The sequence below is a fragment of the Branchiostoma belcheri genome, unplaced genomic scaffold (genome assembly GCF_001625305.1).
Source record: "Branchiostoma belcheri isolate BF01 breed outbred unplaced genomic scaffold, Haploidv18h27 scaffold49, whole genome shotgun sequence".
NCBI lineage: Eukaryota > Metazoa > Chordata > Leptocardii > Amphioxiformes > Branchiostomatidae > Branchiostoma > Branchiostoma belcheri.
Genome location: NW_017804120.1, coordinates 2,290,199 through 2,301,384, shown reverse-complemented (window position 1 = coordinate 2,301,384; position 11,186 = coordinate 2,290,199). Strand labels below are relative to the sequence as shown.

The 11,186-nt window shown below is 42.6% G+C and overlaps 2 protein-coding genes across 2 annotated transcripts in view; both read right to left on the bottom strand.

Moving 5' to 3' along the window:
* LOC109479473 (ficolin-1-like) overlaps positions 1-4,292 on the bottom strand; it is an 8,491-nt gene extending 4,199 nt beyond the window's left edge. Inside the window, exons 1-2 of the mRNA XM_019781438.1 lie at positions 3,803-4,292; positions 1,641-1,661 (exon numbers count right to left, since the gene is read on the bottom strand). Coding sequence (XP_019636997.1) covers positions 1,641-1,661; positions 3,803-4,292 — 511 coding nt within the window. The remainder of the gene's footprint in view (positions 1-1,640; positions 1,662-3,802) is intronic.
* Positions 4,293-6,289: 1,997 nt separating this feature from the next.
* LOC109479570 (solute carrier family 25 member 51-like) lies at positions 6,290-9,032 on the bottom strand. The gene is given in 3 exon segments (XM_019781559.1): positions 6,290-7,512; positions 7,515-7,797; positions 8,885-9,032. Coding segments are annotated over 2 exon segments (933 nt in total). The 5' UTR covers positions 7,732-7,797; positions 8,885-9,032; the 3' UTR covers positions 6,290-6,796.
* Positions 9,033-11,186: the final 2,154 nt, after the last annotated feature.

Genomic DNA, 11,186 nt, shown 5'->3' with positions numbered 1-11,186 from the left:
CAGTAGACCTCCACAGGTGTGTTGTTCTGCAGGGTGACGAGGTAAACGCCGCTTGTTGTGGATCCTCCCTCGTAGATCTCAGCACAGTCACGGCATTTTCCTGGGGCTGCAAACATGATAGGAGAACTTAAGTTTTGCCTTTTCTTTTTGGTGTCGAATGGTCGAGTGGCTAGGCTAGCTGACACGAGTTAAAGATGTCACTTGTTCCCTCTCTGACATGCTTGGCTAGACGTTGTGTCATTGGCCATGGTATTTCACACGACTTTCCTTCCTTCACCCAGTAAACTGGATACCTGGCTTTAGTTTGTAGGTAATGAGGGACACAAACTGCTATGTGTCCCTCATTGGCCCTTTATCTCTTGAAAATGATGTACTGTAAGTAGGTAGTGCATTGAGCTACAGTGAAACGACAAGTAATGACAAGACAAAAATTGGGGGAGAAATATTCACACTGTTCGTATGTTGACCCCGTGAACCTGCAAGTATGATGTGACCAAGCCTGTCAACCAAGCCGGTTTGATCCGGTGAGCGTCTCAACACAGAAGATCCCCGGCTTGATCCGGCTCGATCGGGATTCGATCTACCTCGCGAGGTGGATTGTTGAAGAGCCGGATCAAGCCGAATCGAACCGGATCCGCGTTCCCAATGTTGTAAATTTGTCGGGATCGATTCAGATCAAACCCTATCCGGATCGATCTGGATTATTTTACAGTAGTAGGAACTGAGCCTTACATTATTGTCTTTATGTCTCTTACCGCATGTGTTGTTCCCTTCATGGTGTATCGTAGTTTTGTTGAGTAGCAGGACGGTTGAGTTCCCTGGAGGCAGGATCATGGTTGCTTCTGTCGTAGGTTCAGCTGACATAGTTGATGAGACAGAAGACTCCACAACTGGAGTGGACCGATGCGATAAACGGTGTGGCTTGGAAAGGGAAACAGTGGTCTTAGTAGAACAAGAGTACCGTAGAGCCAAAGTACGGTAGAAAATTCATATATAGAGCCAGCGATCAGTCCTTTCCATTGACTCGCAATCAATTTTTGAATAATACACAAATGGGAAAAATGTACACATAACTTACTAATATAGAAATAATATAGTCTCATAACATTGATGATTATGTAACTTAGATCTTTAATTATACACATCTACCACTTAATGTGTGCTCAGATACATGTAATTATTATTCTGTTGTTAGAATATCACATGGGTGACTATAGAGATCTACTGATATATACATGATAATCGAAGGTAGCAGACTTATACCTTCTGGTAAAATATAAGAAACCTGAACTAAGTATATATATATATATATACATATATATATATATATATATATATATTATACGCAAAGATCAACAGACAAGCCTTATGATTCATTATCACATGGGTCACCTGAAATAGAATGGTACATGCAAAAATATTACGCACTACTTCCAATACTGCATTGACTTAAAATAGCTTCATCAATTATTGGAGATGTGAAACTATAGTTCTAGTCCTACGAACCTGGCTTTTAGAGGTGGTCTTGAGGATGAACATTGTCAACGCCACCACACTCATCATTGTAGCGACTATGACGATGGCGAAGGTTAGTCGGGAAAAGGTAGTGCGAAACATCCGTCTGAAACAGGATGTCTCACCTTCGTTGATGACACGTGCACCTGTAAAACAAACCAAAAGAAACGATATCCTAGGTATGAAGTAGACAATAAAAACTAATTATGTGGTGTTAGAATTTAAAATTAGTTTCTTCGTTTGGAACTCGTTATACCTAGTTTTATTTTACATCATAGGCTGTGTATGTGTGTGTGTGCGTGTGTCAGCATAACTCGAGTTAAATGGGTTATCTTGATATTTGGTAGGTGGGTAGGTCTTGATGAAAACTCGAACTGATTAGATTTTGGGCCTCCTGGCGGGGGTTGATATTATGCTTAGCAGTAATTTTTCTCACCTGCCCCCCGTGCCGCTTGTGGCACGTCTTGGACTGAGGATTGACGTTGAGTGACCCTTTGTTTTGTTGGGCTGCTGTCTACATTTCCCTCTTTCCCATCAGTACCGGGAGTGTCGACATCCATATTTTCATAGACATGTTCAGCATCTGCCTCGCTTATATCTAATAAAAAAACATATGTTGACAAACCGCTTTTAAGTCTTTCATCAAAAGATAAATTGCATTTTGACTGAAGGAGTGCAGCTTCTTGAAGAAAGCATAGATCAAATATCTAGAACGGTTAGTTGTACATTAATTTGGTAATCCATTGACTACCCTATCAATGTGAGTTTGCAATAGTTCAACAGTAAAGTAGATGATTTTTGACAGCTCAGTTTTTAGATGTTTACCATATATTCCAATGGGATCTGTGGCCTAAATTGTGGGGAGTTTACAAATCCATCTGACAACCATCGACGTATCCGGTGAATAAACCATGAAATCAAAAGAGTTGAGTTGGAAAAAAATTGAAACACTTTAAAACGTGACTCAATTAGTCTGTATGTAGCTGTAGCAACATTTTACTGTGAAAATATCACTCTACGAGCTAATTTCATGTAAAATTTGTATAAAAAAACGATTATTTTCTATTTACAAAAAAATAACAATTGCCGGCCAACAATATGGCTGAACATGCTCGAAAAATGGGATGATTACATTTGCTATAACTATCTAAAGTCAAACTGGGTGTTTTTTCTTGGTCACTTAACATAATTTGAAATTTGAATTCACAAACAAATAAACAAACAAAACCTTGATCTGTTGCTCCTTGTGACAGGTTTTTGCGGTACGCAGGATTTTCCATGCCCGTGATAACCGCCTTGATAACCGTCGAACCTGTTGGAAAAACTGGGATGATAACATGTTCGATAACTGTATAACTGACATTCCAAATATCTAAACTCGATTCGGTGTTTTTTCTTGGTCACCTAACATTAATCACATTTATAGATTAATAAATCTAAATTCATGTTATTGGCTGAGAAAGTACTAGTAACTAATTTTATTCTTGGAAATGAACCATCCCGACTGAGTCAAAGTGAAAATAAGAACGCAAACAATATGCCACAACCTGTGCCATAGTTTTAATTATTTTCCCCCCTGATTTTTAACAGTAGAAATTGATACCTTCTTTCGATGCCCCTTGTGGCACGTTGTGTTTGTACACGGGGTTTACCATTCCCGTCGTAATACTGGTGACTGAAGCTGTCTGACAGTTAACGGCTTCTACCTGCGTATCAGTACCGGGAGGGGCTGTGTCTTCCTGGCAAGGCATGGTTTCGTTCGAATTTGGACTTGTACCTAGAACATATTTGAACAAGTCGCCATGATGGAAGTGCTTTCAAAAACTCATGCTCTACTAATATCAAGCGTTTATACAGGTGTAAGCCTTAGTACATAGTGCAAGCTTTTATACAGCTGCAAGCGCAAGCCTTTATACAGCTTCAGATGCAAGCGGGGAGCCTGCAGCTGCAGGTGCGAGCGTTTTTCCATGCAGGTGCTGCTCTCAAAAACAAGGATGAACTTGACCTGATGATGATGTTGATAATAGAGAATACACAATATGTTAGAATCCAACAATAATGTACGCCAAAAAAACAGTTACTCAAGCAACTGGATATGATTTTGGAAACGGTGTCACTGGCGAAAGGTAGTAGATGCTACCTACCTAAAACGTCTGACCGTTTCCAAAATCATATCCAGTTATTTGACTTTTTTTGGCTTCTCTTATCACCTGGATGTCTAACCTTCACCGACTCGTACCAACAATAGTAATTAGTACTTTTCAAACAGAACATATTGGGCACCTACCTGTGGCAGACATGTCTCCAATTTGGTCCCCTTCATCGGGTGGGGTCCCTGCCTGGTACAACACAGACGTTGACTGCTTGTCCTCATCATATTGTTTCTTGTTCTCTGAGTTCTCATAGAGCCGTGTCAAAGCGTCTGGATCTGTCGGATCTCCACAAGCACAAAGTTCTGACATCACTCTGGGTTTCTCTTCTCCGTTAGATGGTGAAACCGTCTCCTTGATATCAGTTGTGTCTCCATAGAGGCGGGAGACCATCTGAGAACTTTCTTTAGCCACGTCTTGACCATCTCGTGGTTGTTCAGTGTTTCGAGTAGATTCCTTGTTGTCTGTTGTGTCTCCGTTCAGTTGTGACATGGGTATTTCCTGCCCTGCCATTTCACCCTGGTGGCTAGAGTTTGGAGTGAGGGGCAGCTCAACATGAGACCCGATAGAGTCAGTAGGTTTTTGCTCAAGACGTGGTACAGCCCGGACTTCATCTACTGCCTGCATGTTTTCTTTCTACGTTCTTCTTTTCAAAAGAATATTTCTTTGAGGAGTTGTAGTTACTGTTGGTGACTTAAAACAACCAGGTGTCTGGACCAGAAAAACAAGACTGTCTGTCAGTCCGTATTGTGCCTTTTCTGTCAGCTCAGACTTATTAGGAAAGTGTTAACATTATGGATTATGATCATGAGAAACCCACGCTACAAACAACAGTGCAGCGCGTGGGATGAGCTAGATTTCTTCAATGCAAATGAAATCAACTTTGAAGCTTTTCCAAGCCTTTTTGAGCATTGTACGAGTACTGAATTTAATATTCATTGTCATTTGTCGACACTACCAACAAGCATTATTAGCTTTCATGCACAGTAGTGAAACAATCATTTCTAAAAGCCTTGTATCAAACCAGTAATGCAACGCATATAGATGATGATTAAACTTCATTTACATGTTTGGTGCTTTATTCGGCCAGTGTTTTGTCCCTTGGAACACTGATCATAATCAGGATGACAAACCCGCAATGTAAACAACAGTGCGTGGGACATGTTGTGGTTATTCAGTAAGAAAAGTAATCAACTTTAAAGCTGTTCAACCCTCTTTTACGCATTGCACGAGTCAATATGCATGGGCAACTGACTGTGATTGGCTTTTAGGCAGTTGTGAAATACTCATTCCCAGAATGCCTTACATCAAGTCAGTCCTAAGGCAATGTATGCTGTAACTGAGCGAATGAATGAAAAGCTTTGTTTTAAATTTTACGTTGGGATACGAAAGTGGTGTCGTGTGGCGTAGCGGTAGCGTGTTCGGCTCAGACCCAAGAGGTCCCAAGAGGTCGAATCCTTGCTGATGTCACCAATCTTAGCTTGTACCGTTGGAAAAGGCACTTAACACGACTTTCCTCACTTCACTCGGGTGCAAATGAGTACCTAGCTTCGGTTAGGGACATCCCTCAGATAGGACGTTAAATGGAGGTCCCGTGTTTGGGGAGAGGCACATCCCACTTACGTTAAAGAACCCACTACACTTACCGAAAAGAGTAGGGAACCTTCCCGGTGTGAGTGGTTCAAACTTGACACCTTGAAGAGGTGATAGTCACCTGTTATGTCAGTCCTTCCACAAATGTGGTAAATCTTAATAAATAAATAAACCAAAAATCAACTTACAATTACTTTAAAAAAAATAAGTGTTGTGACTTCTATATATATATTTGATGGACATGTATAGCGACCATATAGAGCCAGAAGTGCTATATGTGTGTTTTAGTATGTTGGTACTTTTAAAACTGTCTTATTAATGTATAACAGAGATCCTCTGAGAAAAAGATGCAATCTAGTATTATCAGGTAAGTTATTTAAAATTTTTAAGAACAAACTTTCACATGAAACATGGTACACGAGTAACACGACCCCCATCCATATAGCAAAATGAATATGCTAACAGTAATATAGTATACATCTGGGTAAATAATTTATTACTTATCGTAAGCAAGCAATATAAGGATCACTTTTTACAAACTTTTTTAACATGGCTCTATACATATTTGGGATTTTATTCTGATACACTTCTTTCGTAGAGTACTGAAATCAATTCCAGAACTAACAGACCCAATTACCAAGGTCTAGCCCAACCATTGTGCTATATAGACATACAATACTTTTATATTATATTATCTAACCTACACAATGTACACCTATAGACTAATGAATAGTGGCATCTGTACATTTTGGAGTTGCACAATGCTTGCATCTGACCATATAGCTTTGAGTACATTTTTAGTTGACTAGCTTAACACAGTAACAAACCTGAGACATCTACCTAGGTACACTTGGGTCGACTACAATGTGTAGGATTTCTAGCCTGGAGCCCAACCTTGTCAGCTTTGGTCCACTCCCCAAGATCTGCTACCCTTGTAGCTAACCTAACAAGGCTGGACTCCAGGCTAGACGACTTCTGACTTTAGACAAATGATCAATATTAAAGGCAGAGTCTAGCAAATATCTTTTTTGCAATATAAGAGCCAAAAACTGTTGTGGTCTTATAAAGTTTTACAATAATCATAGAGAGTCACAGGACTTTCTTATATTCTATATATTGATAGTGCCATTTATTCTGGTTGTAGAATGTTCTGAATAAGAGTTCTCTCCTGCTTCTAAAATTTACCAGCAACAAATAGCAATTCAGAGGGTTAAAATTTCCTAGGGACATGCCACCCAACCTTCCTAGTTTTCTTGCAGAGCTTTGCTTGGTCAATCTGAGATGACGACAAAAAAAATCTATATCGAGAGAACCCTGCTACAAGGTCCGATTATCAGGATACAGTAACATCGTGACATTTTCTTTTACTTAGATCAATTTCTAGCGTATTTGATATTCCTTCTATATGGTCTCTAATGCCATGCACTGTGACACACAGTGAAATTGGGACAGTTTTAACTCTATCATAACTAAGAGCCCATCTATGTACCCAAAAGTGCTTCAGTTGAAGCAGGTGCCGTTTGGGTGAGGGTTAACAATCAGTCCTCTTCACTCTGCGGAAATAATAACGTCCTGAGCAGCTCGTACGACGCGTTGATGATTCCCCACGATATCATCGCCCGCGAGTAGCTCAGGTGGACACCGCGAAACATCTTTTTCCACTTCCGTCCCCGCGTCTCGTACACGATGAGGAACATCTTAACCGGACCGATAAACTCTCCTCCGAGTCTCGCTTGCATGGCCGTTTTTGTCACGTTTACCGGGAAAAACAGCGTACTGAGCAACGCTCCCAGTACAGCTCCGCTGACAAAGTCTTCGAAAAAGTTGCCCATCTGGCCGTGTGTGGTGGGAAGGGCGTCTTTGATCGTCCCTCGCATGTTAAAGAAGACGGCGTTACTGAGACCGTTGCGGATCAATATTACCGACACGCCGCGGTAGTACTCAGCGAATCCATATGTTCGGACAGTCTTGAAGGCATCAAACGTGTTGGTGAAGTGATTGTGGTATCTGTGATCTTGTAGTAACGTTTGGAGACGTTCGAACGGTGTCAGGATCGCCTCTGAAAATCCCGCGCCCATCCCCGCGATCGCCTGCACCACCGGTTTCTGCATGTTTGGACAGCTGTGGGTTAGAAGTTTGCCGTAGACGTCGTACAAGCCAAACATGAGCGACAGGGAGAATGTTTTCTGTAAGAAGGGCGGGAGCAGCCCCCGGTACAGGTGCCGCAGCCCTTCTGATTGCATCTGGTTGAACGCTTGTGCAGCCGCATCCCGTGAAGCTGCTGGCGGAACATAAGCTTGTTGACGGGGAACGTGACGACCGTGTTGATGACCGCCGCGCCCCAACCGCACACGAACCCCTGCGTGTCCTCCTTGCCGTAGATGTAGTGCGGCTTGTTCCAGCCATTCTCGATTCGCAGTCTGGTCGCATCGTAGACAAAGCCGGGCTCGCGCTGTGACGATTCTCCACTCATCTCCACTCAAGCCTCCCGATCATGTCTGACCTCGCAGGTGACCTGTGACCTCATGCGACCTTCGACCTATAAAGAAACAAAACATCATTCACGAGTTGCACATTCCCAGGATCCTTTGCGCACAGGGTAGGGAAAACCACGTGACTCATCCTCGGCCCTGGTCGGAAGTGTTCGCGAGCGCTCGGAAATTTAAAAAATGGCTGACACCACTGCCGGCGGCGGGAGGCACGTAGTTTTTCACGGCGTTCGTACGGCAAAGCGGCATCGAATTTTTGCTCCATGACTATCGGTATGGGATAGGATAGGGTTGATTCAACATACTACGTGTTAGGGCACCTTGCCCTAAGCGATATCTGGCCGATAGTAGGCTGGGAGCATACCTTGCCCTAAGCGATAGTCCGACTTCTTCCGACCAGGGCCGAGGATGAGTCACGTGGTTTTCCCTACCCTGTGCGCAAAGGATCCTGGGAATGTGCAACTCGTGAATACTTGATTGGACCAGGCTTAGTAGAAGATTGCAGTAGAACACAATTTGATTTGTTTTTCACATTTTATTGCCCAACAAATGCAAGTTGGTAAATAAAGTTTTATTAGTCAGTGTATTCACTACTAGTAGAGGGCCAGCATGGGGGGGGGGGAGAAGTGATTATTACATAATTTTGTATTAGTATTCCAAAGATATAGTCATTATAGACAAAGACAGATATGTTCATATCTGTACTGAATCCCTTGAAGTCAGTTGTTCTTTATAATGTATGCAAATGATTTGAATAGATTATGTCTATGGCATTACATAACAAAGTTTCATATTATAGATTTGGAAAAAACGGGTTATGTCATGTCAGATGTTTGAAACATGCGCCCCCCTCCCCCTCACCCCACCCCTTTTATTTGCTAACTTTCCGTTCCGCACACAAGGAAAGCCATGGGCTTAGAAACACAGACGACACGGCAGGTCACAGATATAGGTCGTTAAACATTGTTGTGTAATCGTTACACATTAGTATTAACGAGAAGTATTCATAAGAACATGCGAAGTTATGACAGGAAAAAATCGCATCCATGCAGGGCACACGTTTTAAACACATCACGAATCGACTTTGTTTTAACCGTTTTGACGTCATATCAAACATAAACACAACGTTGTACTCACGCCAGCGGGAGCTTTTTCGTACCTTGAGTAACGTTAGAAGGTTAGAATGTGTCCTGAAGACAAAAATAACCCCTGTCAACAAGACCTGATAACGAAAAAATCTCGAACGGGAGGTTTGGTCCGGCGCTTCGCATGACCTTGGGGCCTCGGAAAGAAGAGCTGTTCAAAGTAACATATATTTAGTGCCTTACAAAGGGATAGAAATTACTGCAAAAGTCTGCAAAAATACCACAACAAATTATGAATAACATTGAAAATATTATTAAAATTATTTATTATATGGTAAAGAAGAAAAATAAACACATATTAGCATTACCCTTCATAAATTGTGAGGAAATATAAACAGGCGACAAGTACGAAATAGATAGGCTACCCTCTAAGTTGACTATACCATTGGGGTTGTGGGGGTGAAGGAACGAAAACTCGAATGTATCCATGTGGGTCTGCATGGGGTCCTGTTAAAGTTTTTCGGTAAATTTATTAGGTTAAACGTCTGACGTTAAATTAAGTTGTTCTTGTGTGAGGTCTTGGGAGGACTTCATTGGAATGTTTGTGTGTTTAGTATCTTTAATAGGAAAACTTATATCGATTCTGAAGGCAATGCATAATTTTCCACCACGAATATTCCACCCCACTTACGAAATACTTGCACACAGCAGATTATTAAAATAATACTATCATGAAAGTTCATCTGTGTTGGTAGTTACATGTTTAAAGTTAATACTTTTGGTCCAACACAAAAATTCACCTAGAGTTTTCGACCAGTCACTCTGGTCTTCCTCAGTAGACTGACCCAGCTGTGAAGCTTGTGTTGTGTCCCAAACCGTGCCTGGGCATGGTTTGGGACACACGGCGCGTGTCCCAAACTGTGCCTTGGGACTGAGCACAGTTCGGGACACGCGGGGACTGTCCCGAACCGTGCCTGATCGGGCACAGTTCTGGACACACAAGGGCCTTGTCCCATTCCGTGCTTTGGGGGCGGAGCTTAGTGTTTTGAGGGAGGAGCCTTCCCGTGGTGTTGTTTACTGTTTTAGGTCGCCATCTTTGTTTTTCGTCGGGGCAAGAATAAGAAAGAATCGGTGTAATTCCTGCTCTGTAAAGTATACATTTTTACATTTCACGCTGGTCTACGACTTACATGTAGTGTCCAAACAGAGAGTCTTGTATCATTCTGCAACACAGTGCGAACACAGTTCTTGATACAACACAGCTCGACGTATACCCAAGAAAGCAGACTGACCCGAGCTCAGTCCTGCAATCAGAAACAACACTTGCTTATCCACCAACCCCACGCACGGATCTGGATAGTCCTGACGCGTATCCACGACAGAGTAGAGCAAATTAACTTGTAGATAAACGAAGTGTTCGTTCAGAACCGTGCTTCAGGTCGAGCACAGTTCTGGACACGCGATGGCCTTGTCCCAAAACATGCCCGGGCACGGTCTGGGACACTGAATGCGTGTCCCGAACCGTGCCTGGGGACTGAGCACCGTTTGGGACACGCGGGTGCCTTGTCTCAAACCGTGCTTGGGCATGGTTTGGGACACTCGGCGCGTGTCCCAAACCGTGCTTGGGGAAAATCTACATTCTGGGACACGCGGGGGACTATCCAGAACCGTGCCTGACCGCACACAGTTCTGGACACGTATAATTTAAGCTTGCGGCTTTACGGGACTGAACATAGTTCTCATAACATGTGTTCCAAACGAGTTTCTTTCTTGTATTAACTAGTCTCTGTATATTATTATCTAAGTCCATGTCGACCAAACATAAGACTAAGTTGTGAGAAAACTGCATTTTGAAAGCACATGTTGTACACAGACTCGCAAAATCTCACGTAATCTAGCCATATAAGAAATCGTGGGCGTGAATAATTATGTTTAGGTCCCCGCCAATCACTATGATTGACAGCGCTTCCGGGCACGGTTCTGGACAGTCAGGCTGTGTCCCGTTCTGTGCCCGCTCAGGCACGGAATGGGACGGGCACAGTTTAGGACACAACAGCTTGTCACGCGGCTTCTTTGAAGTGTGACGTCAACACTGGGTCAAAGGTATCTGGTAGACGATGTCGGCCCCCGTCGCGGTTCAAGATTATTAAAATCTTAGGATTTGTATTTGTGCAGAAAAAGATATGTTACTGTAAACAAATTCACGCGTCACACATCCAAACGCACACAACGCCACAAAACAGAAGCTTAGGAGTTACAACACCAATTTATTAGAACTCTTGGGGTTATATTGTACAACGTTATACATGGTAGTGACAACGTCATTATGTCGATTAAACGCATCTCAGTTGTCA